The sequence below is a fragment of the Sciurus carolinensis genome, chromosome 10 (assembly GCF_902686445.1).
Source record: "Sciurus carolinensis chromosome 10, mSciCar1.2, whole genome shotgun sequence".
NCBI lineage: Eukaryota > Metazoa > Chordata > Mammalia > Rodentia > Sciuridae > Sciurus > Sciurus carolinensis.
The window spans coordinates 101,647,612-101,662,580 of record NC_062222.1 but is presented as its reverse complement, the minus strand read 5'-3'; the positions used below and the strand labels follow the sequence as shown (position 1 = coordinate 101,662,580).

At 36.2% G+C, this 14,969-nt stretch overlaps 1 protein-coding gene across 1 annotated transcript in view; it reads right to left on the bottom strand.

Annotated features, from left to right (window-relative positions):
• Positions 1-14,969, bottom strand: part of Corin (corin, serine peptidase) — a 283,207-nt gene that overhangs the window by 171,778 nt on the left and 96,460 nt on the right. Inside the window, 1 exon segment of the mRNA XM_047567531.1 lies at positions 463-644. Coding sequence (XP_047423487.1) covers positions 463-644 — 182 coding nt within the window.

Sequence of the window (14,969 nt, the reverse complement as noted above, 5' to 3'; positions counted from 1 at the left end):
CACAATTCACAACAGCTGACAACTTAAAATGAATGTCCACCAACAGCAGAACAGAGAAATACATTTTTATATAATTATATGTTAGAATAATACATAACAATGAAAACTAATTAACCTCAAGATGAATACATTTCTCAAAATAGCGCTAGACAAACACAGTCAGATACAGAAATGTTTTATACTGTATGATTCTATACATATGAAGTTCAGAAAAACAAAATTACCTAAGGTGATTAAAGACTTTCTTGGGGAAGACGAGCTATTTGGCAGGGGCCCTGAAGGTGTTTTTAGGGTGCTGTTAAGAGCCTGCTTCTTGATCTGGGATCTGGTCACTATGTTAAAATGTATTGGCCTGTAAAGTTGTTTTGTTTTTTTTTTTTCTGCAAAGTTATTTGCATACATTCTGTATGAATGGTATACCCAAATAAAAATGTAAAAATGAAATGAAACACAGACACCTACATTGCTTTCCGTTCTCCTGCTGTGGGGAGAAGCAAATCCTGCTGACGTTGCTGCTTTCGGTTTGGTTTCTAAACTGGGAGCACTTGAGAAAATCGGGCCAGGAGGAGTTCACCATCCCCAGGACAGACTCACAGCCTTCCTTTGCAGCCTCACAGAAAGATCTACAGGGAAGGAGGCCACGCCTAGAAGAAAAGAAAAACATGAAGATGAATGTTTTACTAAAATACTCCCCCCAAAATATTAATGTTAGCCACCAGTGTTGTAATATTATTTTAACTTATATTTCCTACAGTAAACAACTTAAATTTCTGCATTCGGTCCTATGGCAATGATTTCAGTCACCATTTTATGTGGATTCTAGAGGGAATGGGGTATTCCATAACCCATCATCTACCTACCTCTTGGGGTAGTAGATAGTTGTAGGTAATCATTTATCTCAAATGATTATTTTTAAATTTCCTCTGCTAAAATACACTAGCTGACCAGAAAAAGAGTTCTACTTGATATCAAAAGGAAAAATTTAATAGGGAAATGAAGTTCTCGAAATTGCAAAGGTCACAAAATAGAGTTACTCTTGTTTCTCTTACTTCCCTTTGAGAAATTCAAAGTATCACTAAGAGACAGACAAGAGAAAGTTGTTCCTTAACTTCACCAGCCTCCCTGGAAAAGAAACATCACACAGACAAGTAACAACTCAGGAGGCCTTGTGCAGTTATTCATTTATCTTTTCAGATTTTTATTTTGTCTTTTGCAAAGTAGAAAAGTACAAGTAATTGTCTGTTAATGGTAAGAATAACGATGCCCCTGGAGCTTGTCTTTATCCACCTAAGATACAACCAAACTCTTCCAGACTCACAGCTCTGTAGATGGAAAGTTGGCTAATGAGGCCAAGGACATGAACTGCTTCCTTTCAGATGCAGGTGGATTGTTCCACCTTACAGATGGGGGTTGTATCATTTTGCCCTTGCTGATCCTCAGCCAAGGGCATTTCAATTGATTTTAAGGAAACTAGGAGGAAATACATATATGTCAGTCAAATCAAAGCACACACTTCACAAATGTAGGCATGATTCCATATCACAGAATCATACGATATTAAATGTGTAAGAAACCTTAAGTAACACCTCATTTAATTCCTCCATTTGAGAAGCACAGGACCTGGAGACTCTGGGATGTACTCAAGATTACTCTTAACATCAGCTTCCTAAGCAGAGGTGGAAACAGATCCCAAGTAGGTAGGCCATGTTCTACCTACTCTCCCATATCATCTGTTCTCACATAAAGTCCTAGTAATCGGGCTTTAAAAATCCCTTGATCCAACAAGCACATATACATTCTTACTTCTACAGATTATAGAAACATAATGGGTTATGGCAGCCATTGAGATAAAAATGGAACTGATAAGTCAAAGAATCTTGGTGTAAAAGACCTTGTTATATAAAAAAATGTAGAAAAGGAATAATCAACAATTACATTCTGATAAAAAAATGTTTTTCACTTTCAGACCATCATGTTAAAGCTGAGCATACTTTAGAACCCTGATATTCATAAAATTACCTGCATAAATTAATATGTAGCTAAATTTGATAGTGAAGATTGGAAAAAGAAGTTTTGCACTTGAAAGAATGACCTTTAATAAATGAAATACGAAGTATTCCAAACCAGTATCTTGGTATAAAAAGACACATGATTGCTATTCAGAAAACATATTAGATACTCACAGAAATAATAAAGTATCATTTAAATCACATTGTTTTAAAATATTCCCTTCCCTACATTTTATTCCAAGAAGCTAGACTTTATTTTCATAAATAAAACTGGGGCACATAGTTGAGGAATGTGGAGAACATGGATCACTACACATTTGCTCACACTTCTAGGCACCATTCTGAGGACATTCATTTGTGTATTTCTCACAATAGCCTTATATGAGAGGTGATGTTACTATTATTTCTAATATACAAATAAGGAAACAAGCACAGGAAAAATAAGAAACTTGTCCTACTAGTAATGAATGGCAAGTCCAAGATTAGAACCCAGGCAGATTGACCCAAGGACCCATTCAATTAACTTACTACAGGCAGTTCTTACTTCATGAATAGATGTTTCACCAAAAGTACCACTGAAGGTTAGTTAGTTCACAACTTGATATGTATTTTCCCATCGCTCAGCTACATACAGGGTGGTTGGGATCTCAATTCATTTGACAAAAGGATAGTACACATGCAATGAAATATTGTATGTTTCAAAGTGACCAAAGAAGACAAAGAAAGCTTTCCACTCTCTTATCTAGGTGTGAGACAGCCCACAGCTGACTTGTGTTGGGTAAGCCTATTTTGTCTTCTCATCCTGGCCAGGGTCCCAACGTCCTAATGCCATCCTGACCACCCTGACTCCAGCACCCCACCCAGAAAACCACCAGAGTACTGAGAACATATTCTTCCCTTCCTACCATCAAAACTGCACTTCCAATTGCAGCATCTTAATTAGGCTTCCAAATAAGAGAAGGGATGGGGTTAAAAAAAAGAGTATTCCACAAAAATAGATGGGCACTTAACTTTTCTGGCAATTGTTGTATCTTGAAAGGAAGACTGCTTGCTGGCACAAAGCAATCTTTGATAAAATTTCAGCCAACATTTGAAATTGAAAAAAAAAAAATCATCTAACATTTTTTCGAAGGTGTGGAAGATTACTACAAATGACCTCTACTCAGAGATCAGCTCTCCCAGACAGTTCCCAGGCCTTTTCTCACTTCTGAAACCATCTTTTTTTTTTTTTCTTTTAAATCATTCCACATCTTTTTTCAGACTCTTACAGGGCAACAGCAATGAAGTTTCATACAGAAGTCTAGCAGAACTGTTTCCATGTTCTAAAGTTAGGTCTATTAACTCAGAAACGGACACATTCTCGTTGGTATCATGGTCATTTTTTTAAGCGTACCACCCTATAACCTTTGCATGGCCACTTCCCTGTCTGATCTTGGGTCAACAGTTCAGTCCTGCCAAGACTCAGTTTCTTCATTTGAAAAGTGAGGGTTTTGGAAAATCTGAAGTCTGCACCATTTTTCATGATCCTTTTACCACAGACATCTGTAAATCAAGATTCATTCTTTAATGCAATATTTCTCAGAGGAACACTAATAATCCCACCAGCCTTGTTAAATTTCAAAAGGTAACAAACATTTTTCTCAGGATTTGTTATGGGAATATACAGAAACATTAAAATACCATTAGACCCTCCAGTCTATAAATAGGACCTAAGAAAAATGTCCAGAGTGTTTCAAAATAGCTCTCTAAAGAGTCATAACCAACAAAGACCCATAATCTTTAAATTGCTGGAACAGGACATGTGACATAGTGATAGAATATCAGTAACTAGCTGCCCTTTTAAATAGTGAGCAAAATAAGGAGCATTTATTCTTGCTTCACATGGAATACAACTGCCTGCAAAGGGTTCAGGTATTTTGCTTTTTATCACAGGGAAAAGTGGTGAGACAGGCCACACTATTTTGGAATATAAGTATCTATATCCAAGCAACAAGCAGACTGACAACTGAAAAACAGTACTCATCACAAGTGAGGATCCACTTTGGCTATCAGAATTACTATTTTAGAAATGGTGATTATTTTAAACTCATGTGTGAAGTACATTTGACGTTGTGCAAAGGTCCCTGAAACATTTCAACTAAAGTTAAAGAAGAAAGCTCTTATACTACCTCTACAATTATTTGCTGAAACATTCAATAAACAAATAAATCAGGGTACTATATAGTGATATAGTGTTTTATGGTGTTTTATGGTATTTTATGGTATTTCACTATGGTGTTTTATGGTATTTTATGGTATTTTATGGTGTTTTCACTAGGAATGATAGTCTAAAATAATCCCTACCAAAAATTTATCCATTTTACCTTTAAAACTTTTAGAGAATTTATCTAAATTTTCTTAAAAAAAAAACTTCTTTTACAAATTTTTTAGGAATTTTGTTATGCTGTACCCACCAATAGACACATAGGTTTTTATCTACAAAAAATGTTCTGATAAGGTCATTAACGTAAAATTACTGAATAAGTTACAGTCACAGAATTAAGTTTATATGGCTAATGGATTGTTAAATTTTATAAATCACATCTTTTCTAACTTTTCATTTGAATGGCTTTTATACTTATAAGAGAGAAGTTATGAAAATGGTCCATAAAGTTTGCATATAGCCTTCATCCAGGTTTCCCCAATATACTCATCTTACATAACTACAATATAATGATTAGAACCAGGAAATTAATATTGGGACAATATCTTTAATTAAACTAAGGTCCCTACTCAAATACTACCAGAAAGGATCCCATATTGCATTTAGTTGTCAATATTTACTTTTGACTTAAAAAAAACCTAGCCTTTAAATATATTAGGAGAGCTCTTCATCCATGGGGTGGGGAGAAGACAGAACTTTGTGGTAGGCACATTCTGAGATGGTTTCCAATGATCTCTGCCTCCTGGCATTCTTGCCCTGTGTCAGTCCCTCCTCTTGAATGTGGCAGCCTGTCACTTATGTCCAGTCATAGAAGGTAATGGGATGTCACTTCCATCATTAGGCTACATAAGACTGTGACTTCAAGGTTGATAGCAGATCCTCTTCCTTTCTGGTTTTGATGAAGCAAGTCTCCATATTAGGGAGGCCCATGTATCAAGAACCTGAGGATGAACTCAATCTGACAGACACTAGGCACTAAGGACCTCAGTCCAACAGCCCTTGAAAAACTGAACACATTCCAATAATCCCATGATCTTGGCAGTGAATACTTCCCCACTCAAGCCTTCAGATGAGACACCAGCTTGGCCAAGATCTTAATTGCACCCTTGTGACCAACTCCAAAGCAGAGGAGTCAGATAAGCAACTCCCAGCTTCCTGACTCATAGAAACTGTGAGGTAAATAGATGAGTGTTGTTCTAAGCTGCTAAGAGTATGATAATGTATTACCCAGCAATGGATAACAATACACTTTGACACATCACTTGGTCAGAGACAAGCTACTGAGTTAGCTGTGCTCATGATGAGACTCATGCCATCATTTTTTAAAAACACATTCCTAAATTTGTCTTTGTTAGGCTGAGCTGTTCAGTGAACAATGCTCACAAAGTCAGAAGTCACAGTAACTCTCAAGAGTTGTGGCCCTTACTTAGCCACAAAGAGAATGTTAATGCTGAAAGAGTCTTGCAAGATCATCTACTCCCACTTCCTCCTTTTACATTGTGAAGAAACTGAAACCTAAAGAGATCTCACAGCCAAACGCTAGGATTCTAGTCCAGTGCTCCAAAATATCTTGTCTAATTGGCTTCCTCTCACACACAAGCCACAGATAACACAGAGGCATCAATCTACAAGTGAGCCTGAATTCATCACCACAGCTAGAAAAGACAGAGAGAGAGAGCGCTCAACCTCCCTATGATGGGCCAATAGCATCAGGTTCCTGGGTCAGCACATGCCAGTGATTGAAAGAGACCTTGTAAGATGTTAGACTTAGGATACGAGAAAGACAGGAAAGAAGTTTCCTTGGTTCCTACCTCCACTAGACATGGAGATGGAAAACTGAAAGTGAATGTTTTTATTTGTCATTGTCTCAAATCAGAAGAGAAATAACAGAAGTCAGGGTATTTATAGATCACATTGATCAGAAACTCCAACAACAAGGACTATGTCTGTTTTTTGCTCATTTTCCCAAATTTCTTGTTAAAGAAGACACTGATATCAGCCAGGTATGGTGGTGTGTGACTGTAATCCCAGCCACTCAGGAGACTAAGGCAGGAGGATCACAAATTTGATGCCAGCCTATGCAACTTATTGAGACCCTGTGTCAAAATAAAAATTAAATATGCTGGAATGCTCAGTGGTAGAGCACCTCTGGGTTCAATCTCTAGTAGTGCAAAGAGAAAGAGAGGGAAGAAGAAAGAAGAAATAAATAGAGGAGGAGGAGGAGGAGAAGTAGAGGATGGAAGGAAGGAAGGAAGGAAGGAAGGAAGGAAGGAAGGAAGGAAGGAGGAAGAAAGAAAAGGAAAGAAGGAAGGGGAAAGATACAGAAAACAGAAAAAGAAAAAAAAAAACTGATGTCAGGAGCTAAGAGAGGGCACTCCCAAGCTCACATGTTCTTGGCAAAACCTTCCAGTCCTCCCTCATGCCTGGCCCCCACCTCACATCCTTGAGAATGGTGTCTGCCAGCAGGACTGATCCCATCACTACCTCTTTCCCTACTTCAGTCAATTAGCAGCTATACTTAGGATGTCCAGCTCTCCCTCACCTCCTGAACAACTTTGCTTAAAAATGTACCTCTTACTACCATACTCCACCTTTCCAAAGCTCTCCATTACCCTACTTTGTTTATTCCAGTGCACTTAGCACTCTCCAACATACTGTTACTTATTATTTATTTATTATTTGTTTGTCTATTGCTTCTCTCCCACCAATATAATATAAGCTCCATGAGGCCAAAGATTCTTGTCTGTTTTGCTTGCAACTGTATTCCTAGACTGCAGAGTCAGCACTCTGTAAACACCTGTATAATAAATAAATGAGCAACCTGTGGTGGATGACTCAGTTCCCTGCTTGGAATAAAGCTTTCAATAGCACAGTTGGGAGGAGAACCATCACCACTTAAGTTCCAATCTAGTGGGATGCACAAGAGCCTACGCTGCCCCTAACAAGGGACCCCTTCTCTTTCAGGTCATCAAATTTTACCTGCACTATTCAACCTTTAAATCATTACCATGTGAGAAGAAAGTGTCAGTTAAGTTGCTATGGATGAAGATCCTACAGATTAATTATCTTGTTTATATGCCAATTCTGGGATGTCACTCTTAAAATAGAGAAATTCGAGGAAATACCAACAGAAGAAACACAGGTTGAATTAGGACAGATGTGAATAATGTAAAACCACACAATTCTGAGAGGGAATATAAAATTGCATACCCTTCTAACCAGCATGATGCTGATTCTCATTAGTATGTGGCATACTCGCCAGGGCCCATGGGATAGGGAATTAACAAATCACAAAGGAAACTTGAAATCGTTAAATTATTTTTGCAGCTGTTTTGATTTTTGTCCATCACGAAATGATGCCATAAATATGGATATCCGAATGAACTGAATCACAAGTATTATTTCTAAAATCTAGTCACATCCATATAATACCAATGAATTATTGAGGAGAAATATAAACAAACTACTCCACTGAACTCGATGAAATATGTGCGCTTGAGGCACTGTCAGTCGCATGACACGGCATTTTCAACAAGATTTGATCTTTCGTCACTGATTCTCTAGTTTTGCATCTTTGTGAAATAAAAGCAATCTGAATTGTCTGACCATATATTACCTATAGGTTCATAAAAAGAAACCTCATCTATCAGTGGATGTACTATGCATAATGCCAAAAGGCAGACTAGCTTGCCTTTGTCACTGAACAGTCAGGTACTGGCACTGGTGTGACTAAAAGAGATTGCTGTTTCCAAGTTAGCAGAGGCAAGTAAGCAGGAAATTACTTCCACAATATTATTAGTAACAGCAACACAGTTCAATTCTTTTCTTTTACTACTGACCTATACATTTTAAAATTATAATTATGAAAAAAATAATTCTATAATGTTTCTATTTATTACCAAATGTAACACGATAAAACTGTTGAGACATAGTCAAAATCCTTAGTAAAATAAATTATCAGTGTATAATTATTCTCTATACAGAAAAAGATAAAAATAAGCTTATACTGATCTTATATAACTAATAAATTCTCAAAAAATTTGTTTCAAATCCAATTTTCCAATTGGTCTTTAAGATGATTTCAGGGTTGCACTTGTATAGGCGATTGTCACAGGCTGTGTTATGAACTAATTAAGAACATAGTAAGTCTTCTAAAATTACCTGATAAGTGAAAGTGATTTTTTATTACTAAAACATTATTAATTATTGGTGTGTGTGTGTGTGTATGTGTACATATATATATATACATATATATATATATACACACATATACATATATATATATATATAATGGAATATTACTCAGGTTTAAAGAAGACTGAAATAATGGCATTTGCTGGTAAATGGATGGAGTTGGAGAATATCATGCTAAGTGAAATAAGCCAAACTCAAAAAACAAAAAGCTGAATGTTTTCTCTAATACGTGGATGCTAATTCACAATAAGGGGAGCGGGATAGGGAAGAATAAAGTTAGTCTAGGTAGAGGGAACTGAAGGGAAGGGAAAGGGCATGGGGGTAGGAAGGATAGTAGAGTGAAACAGACATTATTACCTCATGTACATATATGACTGCATAACCAATATGATCCTACAATATGTACAATCAGAAAAATGAGAAATTAAACTCCATTTATGTATGATTTATCAAAATACATAAATGTATTCTACTGTCATGTACACCTAATAAGAATGAATAAAAAAATTTAAAAAACATTAAGAAAGTTCAATTCAAAATAGCATAGAAATATAAGATGTGCAGTAGTAGAAATTGTGAGTATAAGTTAGATGATAGAAAGAGGCTTTATAGTTTTTAGGTAACAAATAGTTATTCTTTTTCTTTTTTGTCTTAGACATCATCCCAATAACAACTTTGATACCCATTGATCATTCACCTGGAAGCCATCTCACGCTACTAGTAAAATGATGAAGTCAAAACAGGAAAACCCTATTATAGTGCATTTGAAATGACAGGAAAAAATTTCAAAACACTTAATTATAGGATGCTTGACATATTAAAAAGCTGTATGGATTTAATGTATGCAACTCAACAAATTATCAGTATACCCCTGTGAAACTATCACCACCATCAAAGCCATAAACATATCTTAAAGTTTCCTCCTGCCTCCTTTACCAGAATTAGCATGTGTGTCTGTGTGTGTACATGCCTGTGTTACGAACTCTTAACATAACGTAGGAAAATCTCATTCCAACTTCAAATAATGGGACCAGGATGCAGATTTGTTCTTACCAGGAAAATCTGTTATTTTTATAAAGAAGTCTAGGGAGATTATAAGAAATGAACCTTCCCAAAATGAAATTTTAAATATCTCTTGTTTCCTTTAACATTATTTTTCTTCCTCTACTAGTGGCTGAAACAAAATATGTCTTTACCTTTTATTTACCTACTTATAACTTTAGCAAAAGCAGTTCCTAAAAGCGGAACATTGGGTAAATAGAAGATAGTAACACAGCAGAATCCCAATCTTGACCTTTATTCTGATTTTAGAAACAAAATTCACAGAATTATGTGTGAGAAGCAGGATGACAGGCCCAGCATTTAATATGTGGAGTCAACAGTTCTATTATAAATGGTTTAACTTTGAGCAAGGGTCAAACCACCCAAGACATATACCATGCAAGTAGATAATTTGACACCTTCCTGTGGTAATACACTTTAAATATCTGTTTAACATTTATTAAAATGAGAATCTAGAATTATTATTGAAAGTAAGAGGGCTATGGGAAGCAGAGTTGCGATGTGCCACTCCCCACTTAGGAAAGCAGAGATCCTGTAGTTAACTCAGCTCATCCTTTCTGAAGACAGGAGACTTCATGTTCTTACTGGATACTGTTGCACAATCCCTCACAAAAACTCCAAGCGGATTCTCTCATTACTCCTAAAGTAAACATAAAAGTGGCCCTGAGAAAAATTACAAATAATTTAATTTCATTTATTTTGCTTAAAAAGTTTTTAGATCTCCGTCTTTGTGGGTGCCATGGGCTACTATGAATGGTCTTAAGTCAATGGGTAAAATCTGCCATAGGATGCTGGATTCCTTACCTGCCTGATATCTCCAATAAGTTCTCATCAGAGATTTAAAATTGCTCCAGTGATAGCAAACACACCATTTCCTGAGACTGTTGTTATATTCTGTATTTATGTAACTTTATTATTCCTAAAATTCTTCCTTTGGCTAAGTTGGAATTTACTGCTCAAAGACTTTCAGGTATATTTGCTCTGTGGTAAAATAGAGAAAGGGTGTGGTCTCTCTTCCATGCCATGGCTCAGAAATAGTTGAAGATGGCCATGGTGCAACCTCCATTCTTCACTCTCATTTCCCTCAACTATGACTCTGCACATGAACAGATTCTCAGTCACCACCCTGTCATTGTCCTCTAGATATTCTATCATGTTCTGTTTGGCTCTTTATGTCAACTTGAAGATTTTCAACTAAAGTTGACCCAGAATCTTTTTACCTAAATGCACATGGGTCAATATCAAAATGAAAGCACAAAGTCACCAAGCCAATCTTCCAGCATCACCTAAATGTATCCTCAACTTTTAGGTCCTGGATTTCAACAGTGATGGAGATGTGCAAGTTAATTCTAGCTTGTTGTTCTGCCAAATGAAGTTCATTCAAAAGGAAGCTAAGTCATCTCTGGAAATATCATTCAAGTCACTTTAAATTTTAATTCTTTTAATATACATTTGAAGTTTAATTTATGTATAATTTTTCAGGAACATATCAATTATACAAAAAATGTACAACTATAGTTAACATATGGTGAACTCCCATTGACCTAGACATTAAGAAGGACTCCTCATTCAAGCATGCATTTACTTATCCCTTCATTCCACCAAAAATGTATTAAACATGTACTATGTACTATGTGTTGGGCACTGTTCCAAGCACTTGATATACAACAACATGCTAAGTCAACGAGTTCTCTTGCCATTGTGGAGTTTCAAAGTTGGACAGACAGAAAAAGACAAGCAAAAAGGATATCACTGTGCTGTAGTGAAAAGATAAAAAGGAAACTTGCTGAGGGTGGTTAGAGAAGGTTTCTCTAGAGAGAGGACCTTTAATCAGAGGGTTTAGTGTAACGGGAAAAGATCTTTCCAGGTAAAGGGAACAGCATGTGCAAAGGAAGTTACAAAGAGGTTGGCAGTTTTGAGATAGTGTAGCTGAAACTGGGTCCCTAACACTGGAGAGGCAAGAAGGGCTTCAAACGTCATAGTAGGGAGTTTAGCTTGAAGTCTATTTCTGGTAGAAAGCCTCTTGAAGGATACGGGCTGGGGAATAACACCATTCAATTTGTGTTTTCAAATGATCACTTTGGCAGCTAAGTAGATCAGGGATTAGAAAGGGAGATGGGTGAGAGAAAAATGCAAATCTTGCCTCTCCAAAAGAGATAATAAAGCTTATATTCTTCCAGATACAGATATACCATCTTTGTGTGCCATTTCAATAATATGCATGACTATTTATGGAGAATTCGGTATGTGCCAGATAGTGTGGACCAAGTGTGAGTACTACCTATATCATTCCATGAAATACACACAAAGGAACCTGATGAAGTGTATGTTACCATTCTCAATTTAGAGACAAGAAACTGAGGGTCAGCAAGGCCTACTAAAGCATCCAGCATCCTATAATAGGTCATTGGCAGAGCTCTGGTTTGAATCTGGCTCCATCTGCCTCCAAACTGTCAATTGCACTCTCTGCACTTGCCAGGTTACATTCTTTACCCTCCTATGAATGTGTATAATATGCAATTTTGGTGAAAACTTAGCACTTTTAGAAATGGTCATTTGAGGAAACTCATTCAATCTTCAACACAAACCTAGGTCTTGAGTAAACTAAGAGAAATGATCTTGCAGTTCCTAGGTTTGGAATATAATCTTCAATCTCTGGCCATCTTGTTGGCTAAAATATTTTTATTTCATTGTCCTTGGTTCATTGTCCATTGTCCTTAAGAGTTCCTGCTAAGCAGCTAGTGGCAAATCAATACTCCCATGGGGGAGAAAACCATAGCCAACGTGTCAGTTTCCTAATTTAAAGTCATAATTTTGTGATCACAGAGTTTCTCTGCAAAATGTCAATGGGGTGATGACAAATCAGCAGTGTCTCCTAAAAATTCTGGAAAGGAAACCAGGACTGGGCTTTCCTGGCCAAATTAACACCCTCTTAGCTCTGATAAAATCACAAGCCCAGTATTTAAACAAAATGGGAAAAAGTGATAGGCACACATCAAAAACACATGACTGCAATACCTGCCTCCTCTTCCAAAGAGAGGCTTTACATGCACTCTGTGTATCAAAAAGCCATCTATAAACATCTATTGTCAGGCTGAAGAATTGTGTATTTTTTCCTAGGTCTTGCTGATATTTTTAAGATAGCCTTCCTAACTACAAATTTTTAGGGCCACCCAAATAGTTCATCAGTTAAATTTCTATATTTAAGGATAGAGTTCATAGAACTCATGTTATGCCCCAACTAGCCTGGATTGTAGCCCATGACACTCCCATTTATTAAAAACAATGACAGCCTAGAGTAAAAATTGTTCAACTTCATTGTTAGAATATATAATATAGTTAATGACTATCTGAGGTCTCAAAAGGATTAGGCTAAAAACTGTACCATTTATACATCCCACTATAGTCTCTTTAAATTAAATTCTAAATGTTATTAAGTTGCTGTTTTCTCTAACATGGAATACAAGCACCCTTCCATTATTTGAACAGTAGAAGAAACAGTAAAATATGTAATTTAAAATAATGAAATATAAGAAAAATGTTTGACCTTATGATTATTTTCAACAATGCTTTTTACTTTTTTGAACTTATTTTACTTATTAAATTAGATTACAGGTCCCACATACACAATATATGACAACAGGAAGGAGTGGTTTAAAAGTACAATTATAAAACTAAACATAATAATAAATGTAATAGTAAAAGTAGGATAAGTCCCCAAAGGACTCTTGAAAACTAACTGCAAATTATTATTTATTTTAACAGAAAATGAAAAACTCTTGTATTAGTGCATTTATCAGGATGAACCACGTCAGGGGAAAACAAATTTACCTTAAAGTACCCTGAAAATTATGAACAACTTCACTAAAGATTGAAATATAATAAGAAGGATGACCAAAATGAATTGAGACTTCTGAAAGTTGAAAGTATTTTCTTCTTGCCTATTTATGTGCACACATGAGTCTGTAAAGAAAGTAAGGCAAAGTTACTTACATGAAATTACTTGAAATTTAGCAGAAATAGAACTAGAATCCAGTTCCATCAGCCTTTGGTAGTCTACCTAATTTTTTTTTTATAAAGGACAACAATATCTTTATTTTATTTATGTGGTGCTAAGGATCCAACCCAGTGCCCCACACATTCAAGGCAAGCCCTCTACCATTGAGCCATAACCCCAGCCTCTAATTTTTTTTAAAACTGTATAGTCTCCTACATTTTTGTAATCCTTTGATATTTACCATATGTTAGGAATACATTTTTTGTGTTCCTTATTTCATTAATACCACATGTCCTGTTTAATTCACCATTTTATAATTATTGCTGATTGTTTTTGTAGTCTTGGGGATTGAGCCCAGCACTACTACAGGGTCAAGTCCCCATCCCTGTTACTGAGCTTGAAACAGTGCCTGGCTCTTATTTAGTCCTCACATTAATTTTATAAAGTATAATTATCATTTCCACTTTATAGACAAGAAGGTTGTGACTATGGCTTCATTTGCTTGCTTTCTCAACCACTACAGCGTGTTGATTGGTAGCCCCCCCAAAAGATGTCCATGCCCTAACTCCTGGAACATGCGAATGTGGCCTTATTTGAAAAAGATTCTTCATGGACGTAGTTAAGGATCTTGAAACAAAGATGATCTTGGATATTCTGAGTTGGTCCTAAATTCAGTGATAAGATTCAAAATCGGAACAGAGGGAGACACAAACACAGAAGTCATGTGAAAATGGAGGCAGATACTGAAGTGATGTGACCAGAAGTCAAGGAACTGAAGCCACCAGAAATTGGTAAAGAATAATTCTCCCCCAGAGCCCTGGGAAACAGCAGACTTTGGACTCCTAGTCTCCAGAACTGTAAAAAGATAAATTTCTGTTGCTTAAGCCACACAACTTGCAGTAATTAGTTACAGCAGCCCTGGGAAACCAATTCAATCACAAAATTCAATCATTTCATATTGCCTTTGTCAGAACAGAAAGGGTCTCTATACTGTCACTCCATTTTTTTGTTTGTTTGTTTATTTTTATTTTTTGTGATGTTGGTGATTGAACCCAGGTGAAAGACAAGGCAAATGCTTCACCACTGAGCCATGTGTCTGGGCTGACCATCCCATATTTTCACTTATGAGAAAGGTCTAACCAAGCTTCTCTCTGTGGCCCATGAAGGCACCCTCTACAACTGATTCCTTACCATTAAATGTTTCCCCGAATGATGTGTCTGATAATAGTTCTTTTCTTCTGCAATTCAGAATCTTTGCTTTTATCCTCTCTCAAAGCAATGAATGGCAACACATACTTTTTGCAATTAAAATAATAAATGCCTTTCCCTATTCCTGGCATATTTTACACACTAATTACGTTAGTACGAATAACATGAAACCTATTTTCACTTGAAAATTCAATTCATTCCTATATTACTATTCTGGAAACTTCCTAATAATTGATGTTATATGTGAACATACATTTAACACATGCTTTGAACATATTTTGAAAGTATATTTAGT